This window comes from Limulus polyphemus, unplaced genomic scaffold, assembly GCF_000517525.1.
Source record: "Limulus polyphemus unplaced genomic scaffold, Limulus_polyphemus-2.1.2 Scaffold44, whole genome shotgun sequence".
In the NCBI taxonomy this organism is placed as follows: Eukaryota; Metazoa; Arthropoda; class Merostomata; order Xiphosura; family Limulidae; genus Limulus; species Limulus polyphemus.
In genome coordinates this window covers 868,757-885,521 of record NW_013665654.1, presented here as the reverse complement: position 1 = coordinate 885,521, position 16,765 = coordinate 868,757, and the positions used below count along the sequence as shown (strand labels likewise).

Genomic DNA, 16,765 nt, shown 5'->3' with positions numbered 1-16,765 from the left:
AGATTTTAATTGAAATCAATTTAAAGATAAAAAATAAATATGTAAACTAACAACAACAAATGTATACTCAAACAAATTCATCTCTTTACGCATTTTCCCATTTATGCTTCTATCTTTAAAATATATATATTTTTTCCATTAAGTCAACAGAGGAAGTCACATTTGTTTCATGAAATTCCCTCAGAAAAAGAAACTTTTGTTCTTAATAAGTTTCTTTCTCAGATTAACCATTCAGCACATACAGAGACTGACAGATCAATGTTAATATTAATAAGAAAATTTTAAGAATTGCAAAAAATTAATAATTTTCCTGTAATGTACTCTTGAAAATAAGCATTTTGACATGTAATTTCTTTTCTATGATTAACCATTCAGGAGATACAAAGCATAAATGACAGACAGACATTTGGTTGTTATAAGTATAGATAACATTTCTACATAAAGATTCAAAGTCTATACATGAAATTGTTTTTATATAAATGAAGTGCATGGACAGATATAAATTATTGCCTTTACTAAACCTCACAGCTGAGGATTATTAAATGGGCTTGTTTTATAAGTACTAATAAACCTGAATCATTTGTATTTTAGACCACGAACAATGGATTTTACAGTAATTTTGAACTTGCAATGAGCCAATTTCAGCAGTTGCTAAACACCAAAGGATTTCTCATCACATTCATTAATACACTTGAAAGACAGAAAACGTTCAGCATACGAGATAGGTAAGCTTTTGATATTCACTGTAGAATGCATTATGTACTTTATTAACCTGTAAGTGGAACAATGCACTTGTAATGCCTGTTCAATTAAATATGTGAAACTGACAAGTAGATGCTGTAACATCTTAGGAATTTTATTCCTTTAGTAAATTCCATATAGAAGTATAAGCAGAATGTGTAATACATATATGTTGAGAATATTTTTGCACACTAGTATGTTTGTGCATGCATGTGTGTGAAGTGGATATGAGCACCTGTCCTTGAGGAAAATTGACTTGTTCACTTATTTTCAACTGTGATGTACAACTTCTATTATTTTTCAGAGTCAATGTTGCTTCATTGCTGATGATTGCTTTAATTGAAAAGATGGAATATGTTACAGAGTGAGTATAATGCTTTGTAGATTTTTTCATTGTTTGATGTCTTATATTAAATATATTATATTATACATACTTGCAACTGTCAAAACTTACGTGCTAGTTTTTAAGGAGAAGAGACATATGTAGTAGTTGTTTTAGTCAGTTGACCTTTATTTTGTCACTCAACGAAAGTTGCTTTGCCAAAATGCTGACCACATATTTCTCTTTCACTTTACAGAAATTTTATCCACTTTTTATATTATTATTCTTAATTTCTGCTGCTTTTGCCTGATAAATAATGTACGATAATATTGTGAATATAATTATTATTATTAATATTTGTTATTAATTCAAGAAGCATAGACTTAATGCTTATTTGTTGCTTGTAATATAATACTGTTGCTAAAATTATATTATGTTCTAGGGTTCTAAGATGCCTGCTGATGCAATTGATTGAGAGGTCAGTTAACACCAAACATCCTCAATTGATGTTACGAAGGTAAGCCTTAGAGATTTCTAATTTTCCACATTGACTTACTTGTTAGACAAACAAAGCTTTTTAGATGAGGAAAGGCAATCATAGTGATAGAGCATCAAGTAATTAAAAATCAGTTTTTATTTAACAGGAAAAAAAAGCAACTTATCAAAAACATTGCATGATATACACATTCCTTAGCATCCATATATTACTTTATAATACAGATCTGCAGTGTTGTTTATTCATTCACGTAATATACTGAATATTTTAAGAAATAGAATAAATTTGTAACTAAAGATTTGTACCTCTGATTATATTTCCAGGTTATTTGTTTTCCATTAGACCAGAAGTCCGATCTGTTTATTTGTTAGTTTTGAGCACAATATCTACAAAAGATAATAATTTGAGACTTTTATTTTATAAATTCACAATAGTATTTGATAAAACTAATTTCTTCTTCAACATGTTATAGGACTGAATCATTGGTAGAAAAGATGTTGACCAACTGGATGGCACTGAACATGTATGATTATTTAAAGGTAAGAGGTCTATTAGTTTTGTTCTTTTTAATTATCAAAATCATCGTTAACTTTGTTGTTTTTCCACATTTTTAAAAGTTCTAAACATTTATTTAAAAAAAAATTAAAACAGATTAATGTTAAGAAAATAAAATGCAGCCAATTGATTGCCTTAATAGATTGCTGTTAACAATGAAAACACTTAACTTACGAAATAATGATAGCTAGTATTTTACTGTATGAAATACTTCTTTTGACCAATTCACATTAACATTTGTAATATTATGAAAATTCTTTAAAATACCATTAGTTATTTACTTGATAATTAACACAGCTGATGTAAGAAATCTTATGATTTAAAAAAATGTTTGATGTAATCTGTTGTATTATTAATAAATTCAATTAATTCTTAATTTATGACTAAATAAAGAATATTTTACATGGTTTATATATATATATATATATATGTGTGTGTGTGTGTGTGTGTGTGTGTGTGTGTATGTATACACAGTGGTGGCAAAACCAAAGGGCAGGAGACTAGCCCTCCACCATGAAAATGTGGGGGCAGGGTATGTTCATACCTATCAGCTTTTAGCCTCAAGGCTTATAAGAGGCAAATATTTCACACGTTATTGAACTGAAAGCATTTCCTTTCTCATGCTGATGATTTGAAAATGCTATGATATACAAATTCCTATTAAAAAATGGAACTAGGTTTTAACACCCTACAAACAAATCGGTCTTGCTGTCCAGGGACTTCCACAGATGCATAACATTCTAGTATAGATCTATATCCATTGAGCAGTATCAGTGCAACACTACTGAAGGTAAGCATGTTCCTTATCATAATAAAAAGTACAAAAACCAAAGCTAACTATGGGCTTTAAGAAACTTGCATAGTGCAGTTACATAAAAATCTATTATTAAATCAACACAATGGTCGAATTTTGCATAATGTAACAATTGTGTTACTATAATAATTTTTTGTCTATTTAGAATTTTAATGCAAAGCTACACAATGGGGTGTCTGTGCTCTGTTCACTGCTAGGAATTCAACCCTGGATTTTAGCATTGTAAGTCTGTAAACTTAACCTTTACCCGCAGAGGAATGTTAATAAATGAGACTTATGGAAGTTAAATTTCGATATTTCTTACAGAAGGAAGCTCATACTGGAATCTTCTTCTCCCTCCCCCCCACAATTTATAAAAAAGCTTCTGCTCTACTTCCTTACTTCTGTTTAGAAATTGTGCATAATTTGTGCATTACCATTTCCAGAAACACTTTTGTCTACTCTAAATTATGGTTAAATTAAAAATAGAAAGTGTTACGCATAATGGAAATACGATGGTGTAATTGTATGCTCACATGCATCTTGACTGGTGGGCATGCTTAAAATATGGACTTCAATTAGGATATCATGATGCATTTGTGAAGTATGACTTTTAGTGCCATGTATAATAAAAATACTATAATTTATGCATATTTTAAAATATTATACATGTTGTATGCTTTAAGAATACTTAGATTCTAACATCTTTTACAATTACAATATTATGGATCTATAAAGTTTAAAGATAGATGTCTGTTGAAGAAATTGACTAAATGTTGCCTTAAAAATGCTGCATCTCAACATACTGAGAGAAACATATAAGAAACATTCTTCTTATATGGCAACAGGCATGAAGAAGTGACATGGTTTTATATTTTATGCTGTTGATATGCCACTTTTTTGTGCAGGATCGAGCAGGGAGAGCACTGTTTCTTTTATTCTGTGCTGTGAAATACCAAGTTGAAAAAGGCCCTGTGGATGCCATTACCCATGATGCCAGGTACTCTCTTTCTGAGGAACGCTTACTGCGAGAACAAATAGAGTATTTTACAGTGGTGAGTAGTATGTTTACTTTCTAGCCTTTTGGTTAAAGATTCTCAGTTTGGTGTTTACTTTTGTTTTTTCAACAGAGTTTCATAATATAGTGAATAATATGCTTATCATTATTATTATCTCATCTCTTTCTTATTTGCTATAATAGTTCTAATGTTTCTCTCTTGCAAGCTTATACTTGGTATGGTGAAATTAATCTTATTTATGGTCTGTGTTCTATGAAATTCTCTTGTATTTACCTTTGAAGTTAGCTATAGTGGTATTCCTTTAATTTATCATTTAACACCTTTGGTTTTATATCTCAGTTGTATTTAATTATATTTATTTTACACAACAGTTTCCTATTGAGAGTGGATACCTATTAGTATTTTATACCTGTCTCTCTCTCTGGATTTTAATTAATTGCATTTAGCTAAGAAAATAGTATATCTAATTTGTTAAATAATAGTTTTATTTGTGTTTATCTAAGAAAGTATCAAAATGTGCTGATTATTTAACATAAATTTTCCCCATTTCTTTCTTTCTCACTGTGATTTCATATGTTGTGTATTTTCATAAGACTCCTTGTTCCTGATGCATAAAAATATTGGTAATTATCTATTCAATATTTTATTATTTTAAAATAATTTTGTTGAGTTTGATTAATAGAGACTTTAATAAATGTATCTTGTTTTTATTTATCTTATACACTTGATCCTTTATCTGTTTATGAGCAGATCATTCACATTGTGCAAGAGAATCAAGATGAAAAACTACAACTACGAGTCAATGACTGTGATACTATTAGCCAAGTAAAATTTAAAGTTTTAGATGCTCTATATAAAAATACACCGTTTTCACTACGTCCCTCAGTACATGATGTTGACTTAGGTAAGTAAATATAACTAAAATGGAATTTAATTGTTGCTTGTAGAAAAGTTAGAGACGTAGCTAGTTATTGAAATTGGTTGTAATATTTTAAATACATCTTAAATATAAATTAATTATTTACTTAGGGGTCTTAAATGAAATAATTTCAATTTCATAAACATTTAAGAAGTCATAGTCTGAATGCAAGGTGATATTTGTATTAAAATTAAAAATATTTTTTCACATTACAGTTTTCAGATTTCATTTGAATATCAAAAGATTTTGGCAGTAAAACTTTATACTTTATTGCTATTTTCTCAATCTTAACGCTATACTGGCTCAGTCCATTTTTCTGATTATTTAACCACCACAAAAAAAATCTAAATTACCCTTTTTTTCATCCTAGAATGACTGCAGGTTGTAACAGAAAATTACAAGTCTCAAGTTCATAACAGTTTACATCTATTTTTATTGCTTTAACTACTAAATATGCATTACAAAACTATAAAGACCTGGCAGCAAATATCTCATGTAATGGTTAAAACAAAGTTGTGAATTAGGTGCATGTTTCATGCTCAGACATGTTTCATTTGTTTTCTCATTTAACCTAATAAGTTTCTAATTTTACATTTTAATTACTTTTATAACAATAAATTAAAATATACATAAGAAACAAATTTAGTACTTGTGTGTGTCTTGTATTTTTAGCCATGGCATAGCGACTCATAGAATGGCTCTGAATTTTTCAAGTACAAGCTTTTAGCTCATAGCTCCATCATCTCTTGACTGATTTGAGATTTAATTACAGTTTTTGGACTCAGGAGGTCAAACCCTTTTAATTGATGTATTTGATCATGCCCAAGGTTTCATAGATTAATTTACTCTAAATCTGTCTAAAAGAAGTTCAATTTGAGGATAAGCTGCTAGAGATCCTTATGAGTAATAAAATTGAATTGGTATACACTTGCCCCATGCTTGGTATTACTGGTGCAAAAAATATAGCTAGTAAAAAAGGTTTCATAGATTAATTTACTCTAATCCTGCCTAAAAGAATTTCAAGTGTCACAGTTATTGAGGATTCCCTCTTGTTTGCAATTGAAGACTTGAAGTGTAGATAATTTTGGCTAGGGTTGTTGTTACTGTAACTATGATAGTTTAACTGGCCTTGTAACTAAAATATAAGTTCACTAAAATAATTACCTTATCATATTTAAGGTGAACTATCTGATAGGAATTTTGAATCTGTAGGCTTAATAATTCAAAAGCTAACATTATACATAATTCAATAAGTTAAAATATTCTACCTATTGGTTATAATGTAATATCGATGTTTAAGTGGGTAATTCAGAGAAAACAAGTGTCATGTGAGACATAGAAGTACAGATTGAAAATTTATTTACAATTTCCTTTTGAAATTACGAAATAATAAATTTAATTTTAATATTATATAATTTGTAAACTGTGTTTTTGTGTTATGTTTATTTACATATATTGATGATAAAGTAGTTTAATTAAATTTTGAATTTAAATTTTGAAAAGTAATTGTGACAATTACACTTTTACCTACTGGTAGCCAGAGGGTTAATGTCTGTATGACCAAATGCTTAGAATGCAGGGCTGTAGATCCAACATTCAGCCACAACATGCTGCTGAAAATGCTTTGTATTTTCTCGGGTATTATAACTGATGGTAAATCCTCCTATTCAATTAAGAATATTTATATATGGGCAGGTGCTGCTACCTGAGTGCCCTCCTGCTGGTTAGCAGGAGTGACAAGTTTGTTCTTTCATAAAAGATTAAGAAGAACATCACTGAATATGTAGCATCACTTTTTAAAGATTGTAATCTTTAACTAAATCTTTCAGAGGTGAAACACACAAAAATATTTATTATTTAGAACAAAATAAATTGATGAATATTTCTTATAATTACTTGTCCCTTAGAGCAAAAAAATAAGGCTATTGGTTTGTAGTAACTATTTCACCAGTTTGATTAAGTGGTTTTATATGTGTGAACCATATAGTTCTGTATACACCAGAATGGAGATCTGGAAAAAGTGGCCAACTGACCCTTGCAGATGAGGACTTGACCACTAAGACAGTCAGTGGTTGGAAAAGGATTAACACTCTCCGACATTATGGGGTGACAGAGTCCGCTGTGATGAGCCTAGTCAGCAGACAAAATGATAGCCTTAGTTCGAACTGTAAGGGTTAGTCGGAGGTTTTATTTTCTATTGTATTTCATCCCAGTTCATGTTGTACACAAAGCAAGCACAACTTTTAATTTACAACTAGAATCTTAATCCAAAATCTTTCACATATTTTGTATTTTTTTTCTTTTTCTGAACAGTTGTGTAAAGTTGAATGTATGTTTATTGAATTATAGTAATAAATGAAATGTTATGAAACTACTTTAAGCAAAATAATTGTCATTTCTAGTGAACTCCCTCTATAGGTGGAAAATCTCTGTAGGACCCAATACATTTGATACTTTCACATGCCCCGAGACCCTGATAGAAATTTTCATGTCTCAGAGAGAGAGACAGGTATAAAATAATAAAATAAAAGCAGTATTATTTGTTAGCACTATGAAATCTTAAGTTGAATACTCTTTAACCTCATTAAATATATGAATGATTCCAGAAAAATGAATCCTGATTAACTGACGTCCTATGAAGCATAAATTCTGAATTATCCTTTGTGTGTATGTGTGTGTGTGTACTTGTTTACTGTGGTCAACAAATATAAATCATTTCTTGTTCTAATATATTTCCACACACAAACATACACAAAAATTGTATGATGTTGCTTAACTTTATTTTGTTTCAATGTAGGCACAGGAAGCACATCACTGAACTCTACATCACCAATCATTTCAAATTCTGATGTAGAACAAGGCATCCGATACTGGCACTTAGTAAAGCCCATTGATGACCATCAAGGGGGTCAAAAAGATCACTGTCACAAAGCTATTCCTGAAATCTTCCTCACAAGACTGCTGTCTACTAAAGTATGAAACTGAAAAATACTTCCACTTATAATCTTATTGGTTTAAATTGACCAGTACAAATAATTCAGTTATTTATTTATTCAAATTTTTAAGAAACTAAGAACTTTAATTGGTTTATTTTTTGAACCAGAAACAAATACATTGTTTAGTTTTCTTCAGTAGTGGTTTAGAAAAAAAAAAAGAAAAGTAGATGAATGCATAAAACATTTATACAAAGACTAAATAGTGAACCAATATCTCAGGTGAATATGATTATGCCTTTGTAGTGAATTATCTGCACAGCTTTTACTAATATAATTTGTAATAATTTTTACCTGGCAGTGTTTCCTAATTCTTAAAATGTTTTTATATTCTAGGGCACAGTCCAGACTTTCGTTGATGACTTCCTGACCACAGTGTTGACTGTAACAGATGATATACCACCAGCAGTCAAATGGTTGTTTGACATACTGGATGAAGGAGCAATTAAGCATGGTATCACAGATCCTGAAGTTGTGCATTCTTGGAAAAGTAATAGGTATGCATTTCCTTTTTAAGTAACTGTTACATCTTGTAGAAACGAATGAATAGCAAAAGTGTGTGCCAGTTGTTACTGAAAGCTTTGTGGAGGTGGTATCTTGTCTATTACTACAGTATTTTCACTCATAAAACTAAATATAACCAGCATCAAAATTAATAACATAAAAGTAATATTATTTATTAGCACTGAAATCTTAAGTTGAATGCTCTTTAACATCATTAAATATCTGAATGACTCCAGAAAAATTAATCCTGATAAACATATTTGCTTATGTTTATCCTATATTTGTATAAAGTTACTAGGTTATCTGTATATGTTAGTTATCTATATACCCTTTCAAATTTATACTTTTGTCTGATCTGTTTTTGTAGTCTTCCTCTAAGGTTTTGGGTAAATCTTGTGAAGAATCCCGACTTTGTATTAGATGTGTACAAAACTCCACTTTTGGATTCCTGTTTGTCTGTAGTAGCCCAGACTCTCATGGATGCATGCTCCACAACAGATCATAGACTTGGGAAGGTAGTCTTGTATTTTTTTAATCATTAACACTATAATATTCTAGATATTAAACAGTTATTTACATTATTATAACAAATTTTAGCAAAGGTTTCATATGCTAAATGTGACTTACCTTAATGCCAGTGCAGTTCAATAATAACTCTGCAATATGTTTTGAAATTAATTTATAAGCAACATAGTAGTTAAATATAATTGGATGAAAAACATATTTGATGCTTGATTTCAAATATGTTGTCTATTAAGTTAATTATTAATGTCCAGAAGAACACAAAGATTGAAAAATTTTGAAAATATAAAAAAAAATGAATAAATCAGAATGTATCATTTACTATTATGAAAATAATGTTACTTTGTCAGATCTTAAAGAAAATGTGATGCTATAATGAAAATCTTTCCTATTTTAGGATTCCCCTTCTAACAAACTCCTGTTTGCTCGAGACATCCCAGCTTACAAGAAAGTAGTGATGAAATATTACCAGGATGTTGTTGCATTACCAGCAGTAACAGACCAGGAAATAAGTGCAACAATGCAAACCTTGTCTTTAGTAAGGCTTTGAACACCTTCTGCCATAAACAATATGATCATCTATCCTATATTGCTACACACATTATTTTATCTTTTACACAGTTGTATAAAGTAGGTAATGGAAAATAAGACCCATTATAAAAGGCTTATACTCTGCTCTTATGCAAACTCATTTTGGGACATAGTGTGTAGTATTAAAAATTATTTGTGATATTGCTGCAACATTAATGGTTTCTTCCTCTTAAGAAATTATCAGTATGATAAAACTTTATGTTACTCAGTAGTATATGATGCATTACAAAGAAATGTACAATAGTATGTTGTTTTCAGGAGTGGAAACACTGGTCAATAAACAGTGAAGATAATTTTGTGTACCCAATTCTGTTTGATGGTAGAATTTAAAAATAGATATTCTTTCTTTAGGCTCACTCAGGAGAATTCTATATCTTGGCTGCTCTTAAAGAGCTTTATGTTTATGCTGCAAAGTATAGTGAAGAGGTAAGACTCATAGTGACATTTACAAAAGAATAAATAGAAAGTATAAGAAAATACATGTTTTTGCTAAAAGATGACTAGATTAACATCAAACATGTTTTCTGTTAAAAATCCAGTTATTTTAACCTCAAACAATAAAGAAACTAAACATCCTATATAACATGTTTTGAAGACATTAAAAAAATATCTTATAGTACAAATCACGTGTTTTGTCTTGTATATAGTTTAAATATGATGCACTTTCATTCTTTTATAGTTTCTTGAAGCTCTTGAAACTGACCCTTGCTGTCAACAAACTCATTTGGCCCACAAACTGGAGACAGTTGCATGCACTTTAGAGGGTGAAGAAACTTCTGTTTGTTAAAGAGCTTTACAATAAATAGTGCCAAAAATATTTAGTGTTATCAAACCAGGAGAAGAATATCAATCATGGTTTAGAACAATGTCTACTTATACTCTTTTAAAGATGAAAGGTTAAGAAGTAAAATGTGAAATATAGAATTGGAAGTGAGGAAAAAAAAGTCAAAAATATTTTGTAAATCATTTATCACAAGAGTACTAAGACTGTGAGCTTAGAAATTTTGACTATACTGGAGAGGCACTTCTGTGGTTATCATTGCCAGCTATGCAAATTGAGGAAAACGTGGTTTATTTGTATGATAAGAATGTTCTGATATCTTATAAAATATGTCATCATTCCAGTAACTTCACAGAAGTTCAAGCCAAAGATGTGATCAACATACAGGTGTTGTAGGAGAGATTATATGGTCAATTTGTAAACTTGTGTATGATCTGTACAAAAAAAAACTGTTTAGGATATGTTAGTGCCTGTACAAAGAATAAACAGGGTTTAAAAAATGTATATAATTGCCAACATCAAATTGATTAGTTGTTGGATGAAGAACTGTAATTTGTTTTTTAACTTTGCATACCCATTTGTGTTAGTACAGTGGATATCTGTTCATTTGTCTACATCACAGCAAATGTGGTTATAGTGTTTTTATCGTTCAAGTCAGAATTGGTGCTTGTATGATGTAGATTTTGCAACCTTTGGTTATGGGGCCTACACGTTAACTTTGTACAGACTAGATGTTAGTATGAACAAGCAAATCACCACTGCTGCTGTTGCCTAGACTGTGATATTGTAACTGTAGTGTATTTATGTAGTATGAGAGTTGTGTAAATTACCCTTAAGTTAAATTTCCTACCTTTTACTTAAAGTTTTTACTGAAAAAAATGTATATGTGGCAATCTAAAAGTTCTTTTTCTTCAAAATTAAATAACCCCCTTTGCTGAGTGCTTATCGAGTCAAATATTTTGAATATTAAGTGGAAAATAACATTACAGTCAATCCCCTAAACTTATAGAAAAAATAATGTAAATTCTTTTTTTTTTTATCAATGGTTTTGAATATTAAAAAAAACTTTAATTTCTACCACCAAATGACTGATGGTTTTTAGGTGCAGAGGAAAAAAACATTACTCCAAAATACCAACACAAGTTTGTGCTAAATATATTGTACTAAATGTTAGAACTGAATCTGTACCAGATGCAGTAAATTTCTGCATGTAGTTTAAATGTTTTAGTATTTATTGGGTAACTAAAGATGTGCTGTGAAGACTAATTACTTTTTGAACTGGAAGTTTTCAGTATAATCCTATTAAGACCTGGAAGAGGAAAGATGTTTCCTCTTCACATCAAGTATTTTTGATATACCATCATCCTGTACCAGTTCAGGAATTTAATAAAGTGTTGATAAAAACAGTAAAGCTTTGTTCTATGTAATTGGGTCTTGTCATCTGTTAATGCATGAGAGGTTAAGATTTGCAAGATAAATAAAACTAATCACTCCATAGTGTGGATTGTTCTTTATAAAGTAGAAATATACACAAAGTCTACCACAATTTTTTAAAGATTATTTTTATTCATTCGTTTCTTTTCCTTCTTACGAATTTCATTTATCATAAACTACCACATTGAGAATCTTGCCAAGGTATTAGAATATTATCGATAATTTATACATAGTTTGTGTATTTACTACAAGTTAAATGTACTTGTGAAGAGACTATATTTTTCAGATTCACACAAGAGTTTTAACACTTAACAAATATATATACATCAAGTAACAAGCTAGAGAACCAAACCCATTTTAAGGTTTTTTTTCAATAAAATCACTTAGCAAATATCCTCTGTTAAACAAATAGCCATTGTAAAAAGAACAAGTTAAGAATCATACCCTGTTTTTATTTGGCAATTACCTTCGCTGCTGTGAGCGATATGCAATAAAGAAATTAGAAAGGTGAAAACACAGGGTAGGAATAAGCATAGTGCAATTGTGGCCAACTAGATCCTAACAAAAAAAAAAGTGAGGTTTGGAAGAAGAAAAAGTTAAGGCAGGCTCAGTCTGGTCTTGACTATGCTGTCAGACGTCCCTCTTCTGAGTGGTTGGCTGGCCGTGCATAGTTAGTTGGCAAATTGCTGTATGTGAAAAATAAATTATATACAGCACCTGTTAAAGTTAAGTTTTTTTTTTTGTGGAATATCATCAGGCAAAAAGCCAGACCCATACAAGGAGTTTAAACTACACTTCAACACAATTGTTTTCCTCTGGGATTGGATAAAAAATAAAAATAATGAACTTTTATCTTCAATTCTCTAGCTCAGGACAAACAAAAAAGGTATTAATGGAGTCTTTATAGAGATAGTTTATATTCAAACATTAAAGTAAATTTTCCACACTTCAGACTCCTCAGTACTAATACTGACATTTGTGACACAAACAGTACCCGGCCAACTTCAAGACCAATGATTAAATGCATGGAGTTTGCTTATTTTAATATATATTAAAACAGTACCAAGCCATGCTATCTTTTTATGCAGTGTATTTCTCTTCCAAGTAATTAGTGCACTATGCATTTGTGTGATTCAGGCAACGTAATCCATCTAGGTTGAAGCTTGTGAGCAATGCTGATAAAACAAAAAAAAAAGCAATAGTTGAGTAATATGCCAACTATTTCTTGGAATGGACATTTTGTGAAATGGCTTGATGATGTCAGTACTTTGCTGACTTAAGAAGGTAGCCAAGAAAGAGGTAAAGCATTACTTTGAAGCACACTAAGAATCTGTCAAGTTGAGAATTTTTCACACTTGCTTAAAAGCTACATGCTGGTAGAAATAGACACAGCTTATAGTGCAAAGTGCATAAAGCTGGTAAACATGAAAGTACACTTTCTTTTCAGCAGATATATGCTTCCTGCCCACCAAGTGTACAAGCTACAGTCTCGAGTTTTGAAACAAGGTCATACTTCTGGCAGCTAGAATCTGTTCGGAGTGCCTCAAATACCTGGAAGTTGAAATAGGAACATTAACACAATCTTTTTAACAAAGTTAATATGGCTGTATAACATTTTTTTTGTAACATAGTAAGTTCATTGTTACCTCACTACCACAGCTATAGTCATCAAACTCTTAGTTTATACATTACACAATAACTATGTTTAAAAACTGATTTTCAGTCAGTTTTGTTCCCAAGCTTTAATTTTCAAGATTTTAATTTTGTGTGTGAGTGGAGAAAGAGAGACACAGACATGTACAGTTTTAAGAAGATAAAAATAGTTACGTTACTGAACATAAAATGGAACTGAGAACACTGTGAAGTAGGATAGTAAAATCAGTAGGGAATGGTTGTTATCTAAATTGAAAAAAAGGCCTTTACACAAATTTAACTGTATAAAGTTGAGTAGTCAGTATAACTATTCTTAATTAAAAATAAACATACAACACAAACTAGGTTGGTGTTGCAAGTTAATTAGAAAGTTTCTATTGACAGCAGAATTGTGCATACCTTGCTTAAACACTTTAAACCAAAAAAATGACTTAACTGAGCAAATGTACAAACTAAGAATATTAAAAATGGCTTTAAGATATTTTCAAATGACAGTCCAAAAAATAAGCACAAATTATCAATTAATGACTAAAATTGTCATATCAATTCAAGTTACATGATATTTATACTTCCTTATAAAAATTAGTGCAAAAGAGTAGTTCTGGTACTAAGCACAGTTAACCGAATATCCCATTCTAAAAGGTTATGAAGCTCAACATATTGAACTTTTTTTCATTTTATTTTATGAATTGCCATTATGAAGTGCATCTCACCTGATCGCTATACTTTATAATATATCCATATAGTTCTTTAAGGGAATTTATAGCTTCTATCTCCCCTTGGTGTGCCTATGAAACAAAAATATTTCTTAGTTGTTAGCAAGTTTACATTAATATAAAAACAAATATAAGATAAATTTACACAAAATAAATAAATAACCTTTTAGACAACAATGCTAACCATCTTAAAACAGTTTAGTTCACTATTGGTCTTTTGTTTATGATTAAATCTTTATAGTACCATACTAGATGGTTTTGGAAAATTATGATCTTACAACTGAAAGATTCTGCATGGCCATTTTCATCTCTGGACCAGAAACTGTAGGGAGCAAGGAAATATCATGGTACAATTTTCCCACCATCCGTCTATAAGTTGGAATGTCACGAGCGAAAAGTAATTTATTTGAAGGAGAATCCTGAGTAAAAATGATAAATATATTTCATGATAATTCAGTAATACTGATTAAGTCTATAAAATTAGAGAGAAAAATATACTTTTGACATGAAGACTTTGATCCAAGAAAAAGAGAAGAATCGGTGCAAATTGGAAAAATATTTTTACTTTTGAAAGATTAGTACATTTTAAGTAACAGTATAAATGTCAGTAATGATTCAAGTATTTCATCAACATTTCTAGTTTATGTGTTGCAGCCTTCATTCATAATTTATGCATGTTAGTACAAATACAAAAACAATTTTTGAAAACTATTAGTAATTCTATAGGTGTTTCAGAATTTGTAATATTATCTAAATTCATATACTTAAGGATTTTATCAGACACTCATAACATTAAAGACATATACAACCATTTGATAGAGGCGTATTACATATCTATCCTTTGTTTAAAATTTTACTTTTTTATGAGAATAAATTTATTTTAAAGTTACTGATTTTTCAGATCATAACTTAAGTTTAATCTTGAAGATGAAAGGATCTAAAAAGGCTTTATATATTTCAAACATAAACCAATGCTTTTAAGATATGTTAATAATATTTTTAGTCAAAAAAACAATTGTGACAGAAATAAAATATGCTATTTCTTAATATCAAGAAAATACTTACTTTGCCAAGACGATGTTGGGTTGTTGAACAAGCATCCATGAAGGTCTGAGCAATCACAGAGAGAGATGAATCAACTGTTGGTGTTTTATCAATATCGAAAATGAAATCCGGGTTCTTCATGATGTTTACCCAGAACCTAAGTGGAAGACTGTTGCTTTTCCAAGCGTGCACCACTTCAGGGTCCGAGATTCCATGCTTGGCTGCAGCATCATCTAGCAAATCAAACAACCACTTGACGGCTTGGGGTAAAAGCTCATTAGCTGTCAAAATAGTGGAGAGAAAATCATCCACAAACTGCTGCACTGTTCCCTAAGTAAGAATGTTGATTTTGATTATGCAGATTCTACCTATTTAAAGCTAAATTTTGTCACAGATTCAAAATGGATAGAATAAGTAGAAACTACTTTGAAAAATATAAATTATTACTGTGGATATAATGCATATAATATTTATAAAAGTATACAATATTGACATTTAATAAATGTATGCCAAAGGAAATAAAATATTTTAATTATGAAAATAAGTCACCTAAAAAAAAAAAAAGACTTTAAAAGTCAGTTTATGGCTATCCCTCTTAATTCTTTCTATAACTTGGTTTTAAGATAAAATTCAGATCACAAAAACAGATCTTTAAAATGACTATTTTTAAAACCAAAGATAAAAAGAAAAATTAAAAAGCATATCTAAATTTCTGCATAGTATAGGTCAATCTATTTTTTCTATGCAATTTTTTAATCCTACTGCCTCTCAGAATTTTTACAGCCATTTGTTTTGATTGATACCATAACACAACTGCAATGCAGACTTTAAACACTTATTCTAATGTGGTTGTTCTACGTTTACTTACTGATATTCAAAAAAACTATATTCTTTTTTAATTAGAACCAGGAAAGCAATTTATGTTTGCATACCACAAAAGAATAAGCCTGTTAATTTTAAAGAAATCACACTTAGTCTTTCTAATTACTCCCAAAGAAAAGCTGAAACAACTCCAATCATGTACCTTTACTGTAAACCCAGTTACAATTTTTTTTATTATGCTTTAGACACAACTGAGCAGTATACATTGGAATTGCAAAACAAAATTGATCCACACCTTGGTAGACAGTAACCTAGTAAGAAATATTTCTGGGATTGCCTTGTGACAATGATCTTTTTGTTGCTGTTCTGAAAGAGGTTCATCTGCAGACTTTACCAAGTGCCAATAACGAAAGCCAGGAATTTTTTCATGACCTCGTGGTGAATTGGGTGTCATGACCCCATCACTATGATCTATAATGTAAAAGAAAGTTTGAATAAATTTTAGAATAAATATTATCTAGTTTTATATATTTTGCAGGGTTCACTTACACACAGTTTTCAATTTGCCACTACATATTTAAGAAATATTAAAAACATTTATATTCATTAAGCAATACTAGTACTAACAACTGGCTCTTCAGTAAGTACCAAGATGCTGCTAACTTAATTAAATCACAGGAACCTATGAATAAAGATCCATTTCTTAAAAATAGAACACTAACATATACCCAATTTATTTTGGTGATGCAGAAGTATGCTATAAAATATTTCTTATAATGTCACAGGTGGATTAACTATTTCATATTAATTGTTATTTAAACATATTCATAATTCTTATATATATATATATATATATATAT

General features: G+C 30.0%; 2 protein-coding genes across 6 annotated transcripts in view; one reads left to right on the top strand and one right to left on the bottom strand.

Moving 5' to 3' along the window:
* LOC106462161 (plexin-B-like) overlaps window positions 1-11,688 on the top strand; it is a 256,950-nt gene extending 245,262 nt beyond the window's left edge. Inside the window, exons 26-38 of the mRNA XM_022389702.1 lie at window positions 592-725; window positions 1,046-1,105; window positions 1,506-1,580; window positions 2,032-2,098; window positions 3,816-3,962; window positions 4,677-4,830; window positions 6,848-7,018; window positions 7,643-7,818; window positions 8,175-8,335; window positions 8,710-8,857; window positions 9,262-9,402; window positions 9,807-9,881; window positions 10,135-11,688. Coding sequence (XP_022245410.1) covers window positions 592-725; window positions 1,046-1,105; window positions 1,506-1,580; window positions 2,032-2,098; window positions 3,816-3,962; window positions 4,677-4,830; window positions 6,848-7,018; window positions 7,643-7,818; window positions 8,175-8,335; window positions 8,710-8,857; window positions 9,262-9,402; window positions 9,807-9,881; window positions 10,135-10,242 — 1,617 coding nt within the window. The 3' untranslated portion in view covers window positions 10,243-11,688. The remainder of the gene's footprint in view (window positions 1-591; window positions 726-1,045; window positions 1,106-1,505; window positions 1,581-2,031; window positions 2,099-3,815; window positions 3,963-4,676; window positions 4,831-6,847; window positions 7,019-7,642; window positions 7,819-8,174; window positions 8,336-8,709; window positions 8,858-9,261; window positions 9,403-9,806; window positions 9,882-10,134) is intronic.
* Window positions 11,689-11,788: 100 nt separating this feature from the next.
* LOC106462152 (plexin-B-like) overlaps window positions 11,789-16,765 on the bottom strand; it is a 161,569-nt gene continuing 156,592 nt past the window's right edge. For 4 of the 5 annotated variants that reach the window (XM_022389615.1, XM_022389626.1, XM_022389603.1 and 1 more), the window contains 5 exons: window positions 16,201-16,376; window positions 15,105-15,413; window positions 14,318-14,458; window positions 14,037-14,111; window positions 12,921-13,221 (listed from right to left, as the gene is read on the bottom strand). In XM_022389615.1, the coding sequence (XP_022245323.1) occupies window positions 13,114-13,221; window positions 14,037-14,111; window positions 14,318-14,458; window positions 15,105-15,413; window positions 16,201-16,376 (809 nt within the window). In that variant the 3' untranslated portion in view covers window positions 12,921-13,113. Of the gene's footprint in view, window positions 13,222-14,036; window positions 14,112-14,317; window positions 14,459-15,104; window positions 15,414-16,200; window positions 16,377-16,765 lie in introns of all 5 variants that reach the window. The other variant, XM_022389620.1, reaches the window with a different exon arrangement.